Source organism: Pan paniscus, chromosome 9, assembly GCF_029289425.2.
Source record: "Pan paniscus chromosome 9, NHGRI_mPanPan1-v2.0_pri, whole genome shotgun sequence".
Taxonomy (NCBI): Eukaryota; Metazoa; Chordata; class Mammalia; order Primates; family Hominidae; genus Pan; species Pan paniscus.
In genome coordinates this window covers 79,141,058-79,159,288 of record NC_073258.2, presented here as the reverse complement: position 1 = coordinate 79,159,288, position 18,231 = coordinate 79,141,058, and the positions used below count along the sequence as shown (strand labels likewise).

General features: G+C 50.7%; 2 protein-coding genes across 8 annotated transcripts in view; one reads left to right on the top strand and one right to left on the bottom strand.

Annotated features, from left to right (window-relative positions):
- Positions 1 to 11,167, top strand: part of GAB2 (GRB2 associated binding protein 2) — a 203,272-nt gene extending 192,105 nt beyond the window's left edge. For all 4 annotated transcript variants that reach the window (XM_034933441.3, XM_055094727.2, XM_034933442.3 and 1 more), the window contains 6 exons: positions 1,208 to 1,302; positions 2,739 to 3,003; positions 4,214 to 4,304; positions 4,630 to 4,732; positions 5,966 to 6,091; positions 7,024 to 11,167. In XM_034933441.3, the coding sequence (XP_034789332.1) occupies positions 1,208 to 1,302; positions 2,739 to 3,003; positions 4,214 to 4,304; positions 4,630 to 4,732; positions 5,966 to 6,091; positions 7,024 to 7,167 (824 nt within the window). In that variant the 3' untranslated portion in view covers positions 7,168 to 11,167. The remainder of the gene's footprint in view (positions 1 to 1,207; positions 1,303 to 2,738; positions 3,004 to 4,213; positions 4,305 to 4,629; positions 4,733 to 5,965; positions 6,092 to 7,023) is intronic.
- USP35 (ubiquitin specific peptidase 35) overlaps positions 1 to 18,231 on the bottom strand; it is a 44,482-nt gene that overhangs the window by 7,138 nt on the left and 19,113 nt on the right. Inside the window, exons 9-12 of one of the 4 annotated variants that reach the window (XM_034933438.3) lie at positions 17,474 to 17,580; positions 15,691 to 16,987; positions 12,557 to 12,767; positions 10,962 to 11,467 (exon numbers count right to left, since the gene is read on the bottom strand). In XM_034933438.3, coding sequence (XP_034789329.1) covers positions 12,600 to 12,767; positions 15,691 to 16,987; positions 17,474 to 17,580 — 1,572 coding nt within the window. In that variant the 3' untranslated portion in view covers positions 10,962 to 11,467; positions 12,557 to 12,599. Of the gene's footprint in view, positions 1 to 10,961; positions 11,468 to 11,717; positions 12,768 to 14,854; positions 14,926 to 15,690; positions 16,988 to 17,473; positions 17,581 to 18,231 lie in introns of those variants that run through there. The other 3 variants (XM_034933440.3, XM_034933439.3, XM_034933436.3) reach the window with 3 other exon arrangements.

Sequence of the window (18,231 nt, the reverse complement as noted above, 5' to 3'; positions counted from 1 at the left end):
CAATAGTTTGATGGTCCTTGGTTATCCATGGCCGAGGGGAACTTACGAACCACCTAGGTCACTGATACTCAAAAACATAGGTGTCTTCTACCCAGATCCCTTACCAGTTGGTCCTCCAGCACTGGAGGCTGTTAGTAGTAGTTGTCTAACAGAGCTAGCCCCGGAGAAGTTAATGTTCTACTAATGGAGAATAGGACATTCTTGATTAACCACAGTATAACATATTATGGGTTTAGAAGTCCAAATCATTGTATTTTATTCATTTGTAAATCAAATCAAAGATTTAAAAAATAAATTCAGAAGATCAATCCAAACTGGAGTGAAACCTGTGTGGACTAACAGACTGCTAAAGCAAAACGAGGTCTTAATATTTTCTAAATCATACTTGAATCTCTTTGGTTGAAGTCAAAACTTTTATTTGAAGTACCTAAATTCTATTGTTACTTGTTTTCCACTGACAGTATTCCAACTCTGCATGTAACCTCCTCTGTATGATGAAAAAATAGAACAATATTAATTCCTTTCATTTTGCATCTTGCTTTATGGTTTGCAAAGCCTTTTCTTGTCCATCGTGTTGTTTAAGCCAGGCAGAGAGGTTGGTGGGACAAAACCTCCTTGTCTCCATCTCACATGAGGCCAATGACAGTTAAAGAGACTTAAATAGAGTTGCAGAGTCATTGTGCCAGAGATGAGACTCAGACCCTAGAGTCCCAGCTCCTAGTTTAGACCTCTTTGCCGTCTTTCAATCCATCGACAATTTGAGCAGTCATACTGTGCTTTGGAACTGAGATGATAAAGACATACATAAAATATGTTCCTGCCCTTCAGAGCTTACATCTCATTGGGAAAATAAAACCAACACATATAAATCAGGACAAGTATTGTTACTGTGGTGTTCAGAGAAGTGATGGCTGGGGTGAGCAGGACAGGTGAGTGGTATAGGAGTCAAAGGAGAGGTGCATAGATGAGGGTAGAGTAGTCAAGGACAGCTTCTCTGCAGATGCTAACACTGGAGCTACATCTAGAAGCCCAGGAGGAATTTTTGAACTGAGGAGTGATGTGTTCGAAGAAATTCCTTATCATTTGGGGTTGATAGTAGTATCTTCTGGAGTATCAGTAAGACCTTGAACCACACTGGAGAGGGTATGGGGAAGTGTCAAAACATGAATCAACCATGAGTACTTATGAATCCTCCTTCCTCTGTCAGCTTCTTCCTGTGAGACCTACGAGTACCCACAGCGTGGTGGAGAGAGTGCAGGCCGGTCTGCTGAATCCATGAGTGATGGAGTCGGCTCTTTCCTGGTGAGTGTGGGTTAACCAGGGGTCCTCAGGCCGGCCTGGTTAGGTAAAAGGTCACACCTTATGGAATTAAAAGCACAACCCCAAAAGAGTGATGGCGTCTCCATCTTAGGACCCTGCCCAAGTTCTTGTCTCAGTTCAGAACCCTGCGTTGAGTCTTTGGACAAGTAAGATATAAGTATTCTAGTCTGGAAGAAATGTATGTGCTAAGGTAGACTGGATTACAAGGTTCACCAACCTTGTAGGTAAGCAGAGGATCTAGAATGCAATAGACCCAGGCTGCACGGTGGGGGACCTTCTAAGACAGCAACCTTACCCACGTGGCCTCACATGCAGGAGGGAGGCTGCAGTGTGAGACTCCAGGCAAGGGTGGTACTCACAGTCAGGCTAAGTGGCAGAATTATGGCTTGAGTGCAGGATCCCAGGCTGCCCTCTGGAAGATGCTAACCGCAGTTCTCCAAGGTGTCAGGCAAGAAGACCAGGGCCTGGCTTCAGGCCCACTGAAAAGACAGTGAAATCAGGTAACCAAGGCAGAAGTAGCTTAGTTGTATGTCACGGCAGATAGAGCAAGAGTTAGAGGAAGGCTATAACCGGGATTGCTGTATCACACAACTCTGGAGAAGCTCTGACTGCAGCTTGGTGGTCCCCTAGGTGCCTGGAGTGAGCCCCAGGTACTTAGAAACCTGGACTGGGGAAACACAACTGGCCCCAGACCTCACCTTCCAGAGCCAGGACTCCTAATATGCTCCTTGTTCTGATCCAGGGCCTGAGATGCTGACCTGCCAGTGGTGAGTCTGGACTTGAGGTGGAGGGCAGGTCCTGAACCAAACCTACAGTCTATGGACTATGCTACCCACAGTGTTGGTCAGGCGTCCAGAAAGCCAAGTGGACCCAGTCACCAAGAATATTTTATACTCTAGATTTATCAAAAATTATTAGTGGATGCCAAAGGATCGTGAAGGCTTGAAGGGGCCCACAGACCTCATATATTCTTGTCTCCCACTCTGCTTCCTTTTTTTTATTTTTTATTTTTTGAAACAGAGTCTCACTCTGTCACCCAGGCTGGAGTGCAGTGGCATGATCTTGGCTCACTACAACCTTGGCCTCCCAGCTTCAAGCGATTCTCGTGCCTCAGCCTCCTGAGTAGCTGGGACTACAAGCATATGCCACCACGCCCAGCTAATACTTTGGATTTTTAGTAGAGAGGAGGTTTCGCCATGTTGGCCAAGCTGGTCTCGAACCCCTCACCTCAAGTGATCCACCTGCCTCAGCCTCCCACTACTCTGCTTTCTTATTTGGTCTCCCCAAGGTCTCCCTTACAGCTTCAAAGTATAGCTAACCCAGTCATGACTTGTCTTGCCTCATTTACAAAGTCTTACCCCCTTCCTGTTTCTTCTTGCTGGTAACAGCTGTATTTCTTTCACTGTTCCTCTCCCTAGCCAGGGAAAATGACTGTGGGCCGATCGGACAGCACCAATTCTGAAGACAACTATGTGCCCATGAATCCAGGTTCTTCCACCCTGTTGGCCATGGAACGAGCAGGTGATAATTCCCAGAGCGTCTACATCCCAATGAGCCCAGGGGCCCATCACTTTGACTCACTTGGCTACCCATCAACAACCCTTCCTGTGCACCGAGGCCCCAGCAGAGGAAGTGAGATTCAGCCACCCCCTGTCAACCGCAACCTCAAACCTGATCGGAAAGGTAAGTCCATTCTTTCCCCTGTCCCATCTCTGGACAGTGGCTAGGGACGTTTTCCATTTGCTTAGGGGTCATGTGGATCCTGGACTTGAGAGGTGTGACTTGGGGCAAATCATGTAAAATCTGAGTCTCAGTTTTCTTATCTGTGAAATGCAGATGGTAATTCCTACCTCCCAGGTTTGCTGCAAAGGAGAGCATCTAGGATAGTACTTTGGTACATAGCAGGCGTTCAGTAAAGTCAGCTTTGTGCCCCCTCCATGTAGACCAGGCAAGTTCCTCGTCTGCTACAATCTCACTCTCCTGGCATTGGATCAGTGGCAAGGATTCAAAGGGAGGAGTAGGATAGCTAGGCAGAGATAGCCCCCTGTGGGTCTGGCCAACAGGGAATTCAAATCTTAGCATGTGGAACTGAAGCCCTCAAGCCCTTATGGCATCTACCTTCCTCCACTGTGGCTTGCACCGACCTGGCCAGGAGCCAGCAGGGAGTAGTCACGGTGACCATCTACACTTCAAATATGGTCTCTTGGCTGGGCGCCATGGCTCACGCCTGTACGCCTGTAACCCCAACACTTTGGGAGGCTGAGGCGAGTGGATCACCTGAGGTGAGAAGTTCGAGACCAGCCTGGCCAAAATAGTGAAACCCCGTCTCTACTAAAAATATAAAAATTAGCTAAGCGTGGTGGCAGGCGCCTATAGTCCCAGCTACTAGGGAGGCTGAGGCAGGAGAATCACTTGAACTCAGGAGGCAGAGGTTGCAGTGAGCTGAGATTGCGCCGCTGCACTCCAGCCTGAGCAACAGAGCGAGACCCCGTCTTAAAAAATACATATATGTATGTTAATATATAAATAGTATATATTGTTATAAATATTAATATATAAATATATTTTGATATATAGTCTTTTATTTTTAAATGAAGTCATAAATTGAGGGAGAAAAATCTGTTGTCAAACCCTGTGTCCCCACTTTTGATTCTGAAAATATAATTACCGTAGATACAGCAGAAAGAATATATAATTTGGAATCTGAAGACATGACTTCAAGGCTCATCAATATGGGCAAAGATTATACAACCTCGCTGAGTGTCAGTTTCCCTGTGTGAAACTGGAATGACTTTGCAGGCCTTTATAAACATGCTCATGTGTTATATATAAGGTGTGTATGTGTAGCATTATCATTACTGGCTGATTACCAGACTTTCTTTTCCTGCTCCAGCAAAGCCAACACCACTTGACCTGAGAAACAACACCGTCATCGATGAACTCCCCTTCAAGTCACCTATCACCAAGTCTTGGTCTAGGGCCAAGTAAGTGCCTATGTGTGGGGGTGGGAGCTTGGAGTCGGGCCATTAGGGAAAATGAGTGATGTGGTAGCTGGCCTGTGGGCCGGGACAGCTGGATTCTGATGCTAACGCTATCATTAGCTGATCATGTCTCGATGTCTTGTGGCTTGGTTTCCTCAGCTGTAAAAGAGAATAATTATACCTGCCCTATATCAGATCTTAATCTGATGGAGTGTGCAGCTCTAATGGCTGAGGTCTGGGTGTGTGAGGGTCAGGGCCCAGCTGGAGGCTAGAAACATGGCAGCAGCCATGCAGCTTCCCCAGTGTTAACTCTTCCTTCCCACAACAGCCACACCTTCAACTCCAGCTCCTCCCAGTACTGCCGCCCCATCTCCACCCAGAGCATCACCAGCACAGACTCAGGAGACAGCGAAGAGAACTATGTCCCTATGGTGAGTCCTTCGGGCTTCGCTGGAATGACGCCTTTCGAGTCCCCTGGGACCCACCCCTCAGTTCCCCACTTCCCAGCTTAGCTAACTCACCTCAGCCCAGGGACTCCTTGTATTATTCATGATTTAGTCTCCTGCTACAAACCCTTCTTGAGCACCTGTTTATCAAGCAGTAGGAGTTGTCATCAGATGTAAGGAAGACATGAGACCTGTCCCAACGAAGTCATGGTCTTCAAGAGCAGGGGCCTGCCTCTCATGACAGTGACATGGGTGGCATGATCTGTGCCCTTGGATAGGCAGTGCTGGAGGTATCTCCTCAGTGGTGGAGGTATCTCCTCAGTGGTGAGAGGCATACGTGCACATAACTCACTTTGGTGAGGCCATAATAGAGCTATCAACACAGGCAGAGGAGGATATTTCTTCCCTGAGATTTCCATTAAGGGCGTAACTGCCCAGCACCTGGTAGTCACTGCATAGATAGTGAAAGAATGAATTAACCAACCAGTAAAGCAGCCAACAAACAGAACACAGGACTATCACCTTCTCATTAGAATAAGACTTCCAGAAAGTTCTAGAGGAGGTGGTGCTCTGCTAGAGCAGGAGCCTGGATGGACAGGATCCTAGAGCGTGTCATCTGAAGAAATGCGGGCTTGTGCAGCCTGGAGATGAAGCCACCCTCTTCAGATCTTGGAGGAGCTAGGCGGGGGAGCAAGCTGCTTTGGGGTGACTACCCCACTCTAGGCCACAGGTGGGAGTTTCACAGGGGCTGATTTGGTGCGACAGAAGAAAACTTTCCAGTGCATAAAGGAAATGTGCTCCTTTCTTAAGCGCCAGCAAGCAAAGGCTGGATGTCTCAGGAGAGCCACTGTTGATGAGACTTGGCCTGATGTGCTATAAAGGAGGCAGTGTGGTACAGGGGTTAGCACAGGTTTGGAAGTCAGAAAACAGACCTGATTCCCATCACTCAACAGCTGTGCAACCACAGGCAAAGTCACTTCTCTGAAAGTAAAGTGAACCACAGTTTCATCTTTGCTTTAAACAGTATCAACAGTAATCATACCTACATTACAGGATTGTCATGAGGATTAAAATGAAAACATGAAAAGTCCTTAGCATGGTGCATGAGTCAGAGTAGGGCTCAGGGAAACAGTGTTCTTACTCCCAGAGGTGTTCTTCTGGGTGGTGGGTTAGTCTGTTTTCTGCAGTCACTCACAGTTTTTTTCCTCCTCGTGACAGCAAAACCCAGTGTCTGCATCTCCCGTTCCCAGTGGCACGAACAGTCCTGCCCCTAAGAAGAGCACCGGCAGCGTTGATTATCTGGCCCTGGACTTCCAGCCGAGCTCCCCAAGCCCCCACCGCAAGGTGCCTGGAGTAGAGTTGGGGGGGCAGTAAGAGCTCTCAGGGTCCCGGAGGCAGAGATCATGGAGGCCAGGGTGCCTTCAACACTGAACAGCAGCACTCAGCCTCCCTCCTGCTCCAGTACCCAGCTTTTATGATGCATCTTTAGTCACAGAGCTTTCATCTAGGTCTAAAGACTCCTATTCCTGCTCTCAGAGCATAGTACCCTCAGTCAGAGAACCTCATCAGTCAGCCCATCCCCCGTGTTGTAGAGATGGGCAAATGAGTGCACAGAGATCTGATTGTCCTAAGGTTACAAAGTGAATCAGCAACAGATCCAGGAATGAGGATACTGCCTCCTGGTCCTGGGCTCTCGAGTGGGTCCCAGAGCCCTACCGTCGATACATCAGCCTTCAGAAGGGACTTCCAGGCCTGGGAAAGCCTCCCCAGGAGGTATCCTTATAGCTAAGCAGTCTAGACAGAAGGGTGCAGAGCTGTGCCTCAGCATGGTTCCCCTTCACAGGGTGGCGGTGAGCACAGCACGTAAAGTCCTGTGCCTGATGTTTGTTTGCACCTAGCAAATTCCTTCCCCTGGATGAGCGACCTGACAGAGATGGGTGGAGGCAGAGATGAAGGCCTGGACCCATCCACCAGGGCCAAGGAAGGGCCTGGACCCATCCACCAGGGCCAAGGAAGGGCCTGGGTCCTCCCAGAAGCCGGGAAGTAAGGGCTGGCAGGTGCTGCTACATCCTGCAAGAGGGATGATGAGTTTGGAGTCTGAGCTTTCAAGCCCACATTCAGAAAGAGAAGCCAGGCTCCTGAGGCTGGTCAGTGGCAGGCAGAGGCCATGCTCTTCTCCCCTTCAGACAGCTCAGGAAGATCCCGTGCCCACCTTCTTCCTCCCCACCTAACTGGTAACTCACAGCTACTCCCTCTTTCCCACTCTGTCCCCTCAGCCATCTACTTCATCCGTCACTTCTGATGAGAAGGTGGACTACGTTCAGGTGGACAAGGAGAAGACCCAGGCCCTGCAGAACACCATGCAGGAGTGGACAGACGTGCGGCAGTCCTCGGAGCCTTCCAAGGGTGCCAAGCTGTGATGAGAGGGCCACCGCAGAGCCCAGGAGGCAGCGTCTCCAGAGCTGGCCCTTCCCATCTCCCCTCTCCCCTCTCCCGTTGTTCCTCCCATCCACCTCCTCTCTACTCTGCCAGTCTCAGCCTTCAAAGCACTTGACATCAGGGACCCTGAACCCTTCCCCTGGGAGGTGAGGGCCTGATCAAGGCACCTCCTCTGCCCACTCGGGGCCCAGCTGTGATTTTTATCAGTAATGGCCATGCCTCCACCCACCTTAGTTAGGAGCTACTTCCAAAAAGCATCCTTCAGCCTCTTCCTGTCCTTTAGACCTGACTCTCTACCAGATGTTTGGAGGGAAGGGCTGGGGCTCTGAGCCAGATTCCACACCTCACGTTCAGTCACAGCCCTCAGCTATCTTCCCTCCGGCCACTGGGCTACCTCTCCTTCAGTCCCAGAAGACAAGTCTCACCAACCCAGGGAGTCAAGGACCAGCAGACCAAAGTGGATAATGGACTTCTTCATTCCTGTTTTTCTTGGCAGGAGAGAAGCAAGGTCACTAAAAGAGGAGATGGTGGAGAAGGAGGCTCAGCAGTGGTCTTGAGGAGTAAAGGACTTAGATGCCCAGATGAAGAGGGAAAGCTGACATCTGCAGGGAACCCACTTTGAGGCTGAGGCCATGGCAGGACAGCTGCTGTGGGGTGCAGAGGCAGAAGATGAAGGACAAAAGGAAGGGAAAACTGATGGCCAATCTAGAGCAGCAAGGAGCAGGGCTTGGAGCTCGGATGGTGGAGATGACAAGGACACTGTGGGGTCTGGGTCCCCAGAACTCTGGAGCTACAGGCCACTCTAGGCCCAAGGGCTAGTCCTCTTCCCCAGTCCCCTCAGAGGCCCCCGCCAGCCCCACCTTGAAAGCAGCATACAGGGGAAGGCTTGGACCAAGCTGGGCGACCAAGCACATGGGGCAGGAACACATGGTAAAGGGGTGGGGAATATGGGAGGGAGTGTGGTGTGGATGGGGGTGATTCAGGGACTGAGGGGAACCCTGGGACAGGCACAGGCTGGGCAGAGGCACAGGGCAGTGCAGGGGACTCTGCAGTGGGGTCGGGAAGTGAGTTTCTTTGCAGTGAGCAGTGCAGTGGAAGTTGGGCACAGAGGTAGCAGACAGATGTGAAGCAGTGGTGAAGGCCATGTAGCAAGTGGGGAAATACATCCAAAGGGCCTGGGAGTGGGGGGGTGCCCAACGCAATCCTTGGGGGTGCCGGGTGGAGCAGAAAGTGAAGGAGGGACACGTGCGAGAGTGGTGTGCATGGTGGTGTGACATGAGGACCGTTCCTAGGATGGGACAGCGGGTCAGGCAGGACAAGGAGAAAGCAGGGCAGAATGATGCCTAGAGGACCACATCAGGCATGGCTGACAGCTTGTGCCCATGGGCTGTGGCGTATGTCAGATCGCAGGGTAGGAACGAGTCTGGCCTGGTGCTGGCCCAGTGTTTCCTCAGCTCATCCGCCCTCTGTTGCTCCGTAGCATTCCAGGAGCCATCTTGGACTCTCCTCCCCAGGTTTGAAAGGCCATCAGATTAGCAGGGATGGGGTGTAGGGCATCACCCAAGGTTCCTTCTCTTAAACTAAGGGTGGGGGATCTGAATGTTTTTATGTTGACTGTTCTTGACTAAATTTTCAAGAGTTTCAGAAGCAACAGGACAGACCAGACGTTTCATTCTACCCTGGGGTGAACAGAACTTCTTCCTCCCAAACAATGACTTCCTGCCATGTTTGATGGGGACAGCTACCACTGTCCTCTGCCCCCATTCCCCTTTCAGCTCCCATGAGCATGCATAGTTCACCAGACCAATGGCCTAGCCATTCTCTAACAAAGTCCCATCCTGGAAGAAGTTATTTCTTCAAGAGCTGCACCTCTCCTCCTAGCATTAGTTTAGATCAACTCAAGGAGTATTTATTAATGGCTGCTGTCTCCAGTTTCTGGGGTTAAGCACTAAGGATACAAGAATCAATCAGACCTTCTCCCTGAACTTAAGATAGCCACAATCAGAAAAAGGACAAGGACATGAGACAGTGGTGATGGCCATCAGACAGAGACTTCAAATGCTGATGGAGGGCAGAGGAAGTACTTAGGGAGGTTGGTGTCAGAGGCAGGAGTGGGGTAATGATCAGGGAAGGTGGATTCTAGGAAAAGGGAGTGCCTGAGGTAGGCCTTAGAAGGGGATGAGTCAGATTTTTACAGAGGAGGAGGGCAGGGCTTGGGTCCAGTGGAGGAAGAAGGAAGGAGAGGCTTGGAAAGCCTTGTGTCTTGGGAACAAAAGGCCTTTGAGCATATGGGTCCAGCCACTCAGAAGTGCAGGGGCCATGCCTTGGTGTTCCAGTAAGTGAATGGAAGCAGTGGTGGTAGCTACACTGGGCAGAGTTGGCAGGGTGCTGGTTCACTCTGCCCAGCCCTGAATGTGTGCCTTAAAGGCCCTCTACAAGGGGCCCCATACGACAGAGCTTTTAACTGGTGCCTTCCCTGTACCCGCAGCAGCCACAAGTGGGCCCAGACTATTGCAGCCTCCCATAAACATGTGAGCATGTTCTGAGTGTGCCATGATGTGAGTGGACCTGGCTGGAATCTTTGGAGAGCGACTGAGGTGTTCAAATCGAATCTCCCAGGAGGCTTCCTTCCAGCCCCCGATTCTGGTAACTACCAAAATCCCTCGGGTGCAAGTGTAGGGGTAGAGATGGAAGGATGAGAGGTGAAATTGACCTTTTGAACGCAAAGCTCTGGCTCACAGGCCCCAAACTACCAGCCGTATCTAGCATATCCCCACCCTCCACCCACTACCTCCTCCAACAAAGGAGTCAACTCAGTTGAAAAAACTGGTCCTTTGGCCTATCTATGGGTCAAAGTCCACCTCTCCTGGGGGCCTGGAGAGGACTGAGCCTACGGAAAGGGGATACCTTCCCACTCAGCACTGCTTCACACAGGCCCCCTGCCTGGGGCTCTCCAAGGAGCCTTCTTCACCCACTTCCAGCTCCACTTCTGCAAGGTTAAGTCAAGTGAGAACGATGAGAAATAGGGAGATGGTGTCTCAAGTCCTTGATCTGCCTGTCTGTGGAGTGGGAGGTTGGATTAGCTGCGCTGAGGTCCCATCCACAGCTGGTGCTCAGCTGCTTGAAGGGGAGACTCCCTCCTCTGTAACTTCTTTCTGGGGGATCTGGATGGCCAGGGGTGGGCAGTACCTATCCCCAGTCCCCTCCTAGCTTGACTTTGTTAACTTCTACATTGGAAACTTAACTTCTACATTGGAAACCACTAAAGTATGCCCCATTCCTGTGACAAAAGCACAACCATTCTGAAGTTACTGGAGCATGGGCTCAGCTCATCCTCCCTCTGGCCCCCTTCTCCCATGGGGACATCTCGGCCCAGCACCCCTATCCCATTTCCAGAGCTCTTCCTTCCCCATCTGGGCCTTCATAAAATGCAGGGGAAGCCAGACTGGCCTCAGGAGCGCTAAAGCCCTTCCGTGGGGCTCGTCTTTCTGGGACTAGCCCTGCTGTTTAGGACCTGGGACCACAACGGGCTACCTGCTGAGGGGGGGTCCCCAAGAGATCCAGGCTGTCATGTGATTTCTGGTGGCACGTGTTTGTTGTGTATCTGTTGGCTACTTGTGTCTTGAAATCTAGAATTATTTCACGCAGAATTGTCATTGTTTGTCAGGAAGAGAAAATGGGCTAGTGGAAGCCCAGTCTTGAGTGAGTGAGTTCTTGTCTTGTTACCATTTAAAATTGACATTTAATTTTCAAATCACTGTTGGTGCCTAATCAATCACTTAAGTTATTAATTTATTCTGTTGTATTCTTTTTTTTTTTAATTGTAACATATTTATCCGGTGGGTGGGACACGAGTGTGTTCAAGTGGGTCATGTTTTTTGCTGTGGTGACACATGGTACAGGCCTGGAGCTTGCAGGTCCCTTTCTACTGTGGTGTTGGAGCAGGACAATAAAGTCCACTAGAAGTGCACCCCAGAACCAGCTGCCGTGTCCATCTTGTCTTGTGGGGCTTGGTGGTGGAACCCGTTCTCACTCCAGTCTGTTCCAATTTTTGCTTTATTTGGAAATAATTGGGTATTTTTCTTGGCTGTGAATAAGAACAAATGCTCTCTACCTCAGAGTCTGTTGTAAAGTGGAAATCATACTAGCATTTACCCATCCATCTTTCTTTCTTAGGCGTCTAGAGATGGGTTCTGGGCGAGTCTGTCTGCTGCTTTCACAGGTCACTTAGATCTGTGACATTGGGCCCAAACTCCACACCACCATCACAGCAGGCAGCCCCTGGGGAAGGAGGTAGGTAAAGACTTGAGAGCTGCCTCCCAGGTGCATCCTCTCCACAGGCAGCATCACCCAGCCCTCAGTAAGGTCAGTCAGTCAGTCCACACGTTTACTTACACCACACTTCAGTAGAGGGCTCTTGGCTCCCTGTGGCATCTCACTGGGGGGGGGGGGCAGGCTGAGTCCTGGCCTCCCCAGACCCCGTGGCCATCACAGCCCCTGAGTCCAAGGAAGAACAATCTCTTGCTTAGGCTTACAGAGAACCTACTTTTATTTATTTAAGAACATGGGTGTCTTCTCTTCGGTTAGAAGGGGGCTACAGCAGTGTCAGGGCACTTCACCCAACCTGCAGGTGGCTGCTGTCGCAGCTACAAAGGCCAACTGCTCAGAGGAGCCCACAGGCTTCCTAAGAGCCCACACTTCACAAGGAACATGAACACCTTTGCAGTAAAATCAGGACTCTAACCACAAGGGGGATGCAAGTGGTGGCTGGCTTCTCAGGCACTGAGGCAGGCGTGGAGGGGCTGTGGGGGCAAAGGCCTCCTGCTGTGAGAAGCTAGCCCCCCACCCCTCCCCAAACCATGCAGTGGTGCTTGGTAAGGGGGGGGCAGGTCTCGGTCTCTGTTCTTCTCAGAAAGGTACAGACAGACAGTGCAGGTACCCCCCCCCACATGAGAAACAAGAGGAGACACTGCCCCCCGCTCTTTGTGCAAGGCAAGGCTTGGATCCTGCTGTGCTTTATACCGTACAGCAGTCGGAAGGAAAATAGTACTTGATGTCAAAACATTGGAGCTGAGGTCTAGCCCTGTTTCCTGAACATCATCAGATCTTCCCGCATGGGGAGCCTGCTAGGGAAGGAGGGGGAGGCAAAGACCCGTGTGTGCCCATCTCAGCTGCTTCAAGTTAACCAGGACACTTGGGTGTAAAGTTTTAATGGGACTGATCCCCAATGAAAGGGACTTAGGTCTTTCTTACTTCCATATCTGAGAGAATCTCTGTGTACCCTTCATCAGGCTGAGGACTAAGGTGCCATGAGCTGTACCATCCTTCCTCTTGGTAGGGCCTGCCTCCACAGCTTCCCTCAGGCCCTACCTGGCTCCTGGAGGGAAGGGGTCAGGTTGGCAGCAGGTTCACATTAGAAGACCAGTCTGTGGAAGTCACCACCATTGCCACCTGCAGGATTGCAGCCCCCTGGAGAGCCTTCATCCTCATCCTTGTCTTCATCAAAGCCCCTCCCCCAGTGCGGAGATGTGGGGAGTGCAGAGATGTAGGCCGCCCTGCTCCGGGCCTCCTTCTCCTGCTCCTGGGAACACAGATGAGAGGAAACTTACAATTCACACCCTGAAGCCAGAGTCTACCCAGCACAACACCTTTCAATGTTTCCTCTAGGTCCCCAGGGCCTGGACACAGAGACATTGCAGCTCAGTGGCAGGATATCTGGGGTGGACACCTTCAAAAGACCCCCTCCTCTCAATAAAAACTCTAGTCCCTGAGCCAGCTGATACTAGGGTGTGACTAGCTGACAAGGGCCTAATGTGGTACCGAGAGGTCTGGGGACTTCGAGGGTCATATCACACCACATGGGAACCTGTCCGCAGGCCTCACGATCACGAGGAATGGGCTCTTGCATATGAGAAAGCCCATCCTCCTGCTGCCAGGACCTCAGCCTCATGGCGATCCTTACCTGCCACCCTGCCTCCATCTGGACAGCATGGCAGAAGCTGTCCCTGAGAGCCTGACTCAGCCTCAGGCCCCTCCCTGGGCTGCTGCTGGTAAAACAGCACATGGGCTGTGTCCTTGGGGAAGAAGGAGTTGATGTTGGTGACACCTGGTCTGGTGTCCCCACACCAGTTGCTGTACTCCCCCGCACAAAACACAAACTCCAGGCACTGGCACCCATCCCACTGGTCAAAGCCCATGCTGTTCCAGCTGCTCAGTATGGCAGTGCCACCCTTGACTCTAGGGAGTCACACAGGAGGCTCACGTGGGTAGTGGGACCCCCCCCCCACACACACACACACACCCGAAGCATCCTCTTCCCCCTCAGACTCAACTGGTCCCTGTACTCCTCCTTCAGCACACTTATTAACTGCATTAATGGGGTTTTCTAGATGATATAGAATCATGTCATTATCTCATCCCAGGAGCTTCTTAAGCTGTTAAGCAACTTCAGCAACTCTCAAGATGATAGATACAAAAACCAATGTGCAAAAATTGCTAGCATTCCTATACACCAACAAGAAGCAGGGAGCCAAATCATGAACAAACTCCCATTCACAACTGCTACAAACAGAATAAAATACCTAGGAATACAGCTAACAAGGGAAGTGAAGGAGAGGACACAAATGGAAAAACATTCCATGCTCACAGATAGATAGGAAGACTCAGTAGCATGAAAATGGCCATACTGCCCAATGTAATTAACAGATTCAATGCTATTCCCATTAAACTACCATTCACATTCACAGAATTAGAAAAAACTATTTTAAAATTCATACGGAGCCAAAAAGTCCATATAGCCAAGACCATGCTAAGCAAAAAGAACAAAAGTGGAGGCCTAATGCCTACCTGACTTCAAACTATGCTGTTTTGCTTACTGTAGCCTTGTAGTATAGTACTGGTATATAGTATAGTACTGGTATAAAAACAGACACATAGACCAATGGAACAGAATAGAGAACTCACTCAGAAATAAGACTCCACACCTGCAACCATCTTCAACAAACCTGACAAAAACAAGCAATGGGTAAAAGATTCCCTATTTAATAAATGTTGCTGGAAGAACTGGCTAGCCATAGGCAGAATGTTGACATTCGACCCCCTCCTTATACCTTATACAAAAAATTCACTCAAGATGGATTAAAGACTTAAATGTAAAACCCAAAGGTATTAAACCCCTAGAAGAAAATCTAGGAAATACCATTCAGGACATAGGCATAGGCAAAGATTTAATGATGGAAACATCAAAAGCGATTGCAACAAAAGCAAACAATGACAAATGGGATCCAATTAAACTAAAGAGCTTATGCGGAGTACAAGAAACTATCATCAGAGTAGACACAACCTACAGAATGAAAAAAAATTTTTGCAAACTACCCATCTGACCTAAGTCCGATATCCAGAGTCTACAAGGAACTTAAATGTCCAAGAAAAAAACAACCCCATTAAAAAGTGGGCAAAGGACATGAACAGACACTTCTCAAAAGACATTCATTCATAAAAGACATTCATTCATGTGGCCAACAAACGTACTAAAGAAAAATTCAACATCACTGACCATTAGAGAAATCAAAACCACAATGAGATACCATCTCACGCAAGCCAGAATGGTGATTATTAAAAAGTCAGGAAACAACATATGCTGGTGAGGTTGCAGAGAAATAGGAATACCTTTACACTGTTGGTGGGAGTGTAAATTAATTCAACCATCATGGAAGACAGTGTGGCAATTCCTCAAAGACCTAGAGGCAGAAATACCATTTGACCCAGCAATCCCATTACTGGCTATACACCCAAAGGAATATAAGTCATTCTATTATAAAGATACATGCACATGTATGTTCATTGCAGCACATTTCACAATAGCAAAGACATGGAATCAACCCAAATGCCCATCAATGATAGACTGGATAAAGAAAATGTGGCACATATACACCACAGAATACTATGCATCCATAAAAAGGAACGAGATCATGTCCTTTGCAGGGACATGGACAGAGCTGGAAGCCGTTATCCTCAGCAAATTAACGCAGGAACAGAAAACCAAATACCGCATGCTCTTACTCATAAGTGGGAGCTGAACAATGAGAATACGTGGACACCTGGTGGGGGTGGGAGGGGACCAACACCCACTAGGGCCTGTTGGGGGGTGGCGGGGGAGGGAGAGCTTCAGGAAGAATAGCTAACAGATACAGGGTTTAATACTTAGGTGATGGGTTGATCTGTGCAACAAACCACCATGGCACACGTTTAAGTAACAAATCTGCACATTCTACACATGTACCCTGGAACTTAAAAAATAAACTGCGTCATTCATTACTCAGTGTCTGTTACTTTGAAGTAAGGGGTTAGGTCTGTCTGGGCCACCAGTATATACCCAGCACTGAGCAACAGATGAATGGGATTTACAAAAAAGACTTAGAGGGGAAATGACTTATCTAAGCCAGTAGTGGGACTGGACTCCCTCCACCAGGAGATCAGATCAAAGGCCCCACGGCTCAGCTCACCTGTAGGTAAAGGATGTTGTCTTTGGAAATGGCTTCCATCAAGTCCTTGTGCAGGGTGGGCTCTGTCCGGACTCTAGAAGAGCCCGACTCAGCCTCGGGCCCCTCCCTGGGCCGCTGCCGGTAAAACAGCACATAGGCTGTGTCCTTAGGGAAGAAGGAGGTGACGTTGCTGACAGATTCGAAGGAAGAGAAGGACACCCGAGTGTCATTGAACAGGTACCACTGGTTCTCGGGCTCTGGCCTATCGGTAGTTCCCAGAGAAGGGGCAGGGCGGGCAGCGCCCTCACGGGCATAGCAGTAGTAGTGACCACTCTCCGAAGACACTCCAGAGTGCACCACCACACTGCAGAGGTCATAGGCCTGGCCACGGCCACCAGCCAGTGGCAGGCGGAGCAGCAGGGGGATGGAGACGTCATCCAGGATCTTGCGGCGCCGCATGGTGCGCAGGTCGAAGGAGAAGCGCAGCAGTGTGAGGATGAGGTAGCGCGGCCCTTGGCTCAGCTCCACCACCTTCTCGGCATCCTGCAGGGAGGCACATGACTCGCAGTAGTAGCGGTTTTCCGCTGTCAGCCTCTCGGGGGACAGGAAGTAGTTAACCAGGTCCAGGACGGAGCGGGAGCCCTCAGAGCCACATGTCCGCTCCCCGGAGGGGATGGCAGCATCCGGGTGGGTCCCCGTTCCCAGGCTGTCTTCTTCCTTTTCCTGCTCAGCCTCCTTTTCTGTCTCCTTCTCCACCTTCTCTTCTTCCTCTTCCACCTCCTCCTCTTTCTCCCTCTCTTCTTCCCCTCTGGTGCTTTCCTCCTCCTCCCCCACTTCTTCCTTCTCCGTTCTCTCCTCCTTCCCTTCTTCCTGCCTCTCTACCCTTTCCTCCTGACTGCTCTGCCCACCAGCTTCCTTGGAGTCCAGGCCTTCGATGTACAGGCTGGTGGGGGGGGTGTCCTCTGTGATGCAGTGTTTCCTTTGCCTCCGAGGACCCACCCTGCCTGGCCCCTGTGCACTGCTTGGTGGGGGCAACTCCCGGGCTGTGATGTCTTCTGTGGGGCGCATCACAGAGCCCAGGCGGCGGCGGCGACAGCGCTCAGGGGGAGGAAAGGCGAGAGAGAGGTCCGTGAAGGCCTCCTCCCGGGAGGAGACGTTGAGGCAGCAGAGACAGCAGATCCGAGTCACTATCTTGCCTCCAAACATTTTTTCCACAGAGGTTGAACTTGGGGCCGGGGGCTCCTCGGGTGGAGAGAGCGAGCTGGACTGCTTGAGTTTCTGGCAGATCCTTGTGCCCGTTTTCTCCTCTTCGTGCAGCCTGGGGCAGAGAGCACAGAGTCACTACATGTACACGTGGGTCCCCTTCCGGGGCACTCAGCTTCTCCATGCCCATTTACCTTCCCCAACAGCCACACATTGAGACGCACACACACACACACATGCACACACCAAACACCCACACATCCACGTACATGCTCACAACAGCACGCTTGCTACACTCACCCACACGCCCTACATAAAGACTTGCTGGAGCTATGTAATGTGCTCCCATGGCAGTGACAAAGATGCGCGGCCCGGTGTGCAGACGTACACAATGACCTCCCAGAGATCACTTCCACTCAGCATCTACCAAACCTCCCTCACACTCAGTCCCTGCCCTTCCAGCACACCCCTTCTCCAAGCCCTCCACATGTTGGAGGCAGCACACTTATTCCCTGGACGCTGCAACACAGCTCAGAGGTACTGGGCTTGCCCCCAAGGACCCTCTAGACCTGGAGTCTTCGCGTAGCCCTGGCCCCCTTACCGATCCAGCAGGTACTTCAGATACTCCGAGCAGTCCTGCTGGGTGCCAGGGCTGAACCAGGGCGTCCAGGATGCGGAGAGGAAGTTCTCTGGGGAAATGGCAGGCCGCTAGGACAAGGCAGGCAAAAGGCATGGTCAGGAGCAGGAGGCCACTCACCAGCCAGCTCTGCACAGGTTAGGCCTGAGGGTCTACCTCATTCCCTCGGCCTCAAACTTCCTGGCCTCCTCCATGAGGTCCTCCCCGCTTTTCTATTGTCCCTGACCCAACCCAGCCCACATGTCCACGCCTCTGAGCAGGGCTGAGCAGGGCATTGGGCTCAGAGAAATGAACAAGGCTCTAGGAATCTTCTCTTCCTGGCACACCTCAAACATTCTCTCCCTGCCTCCACTCACTGCCATTCTCTCCCGTCAAGATGAGTCCCAGATACAGCACTGCCTCTTCCATGTCATCTTCCCAACCCTCCCTCACTGACCTTTCCCTTCCCTCCATGAGCCAGGGAGGGATTACTCATTTCTGTGCCCCCACACAGAGCTTTGCATAATCCCTGGCCAAGGGCTTTAGGCTCCATGAGGGCAGAGATGGTGTTTGTTCTGTTCACCTCTGTACCCTCAACAGCTCTCAGGCTGCCTGGCCATGTGGGTACTCAAAAATAACAGCAGAATGAAGCAACATGCTGTGGTGTGACTGTGTCCTCCAAAAAGCATGTGTTGGAAACATAATCCCCAGTGCAACAGTGTTAAGAGCTGGGACCTTCAAGA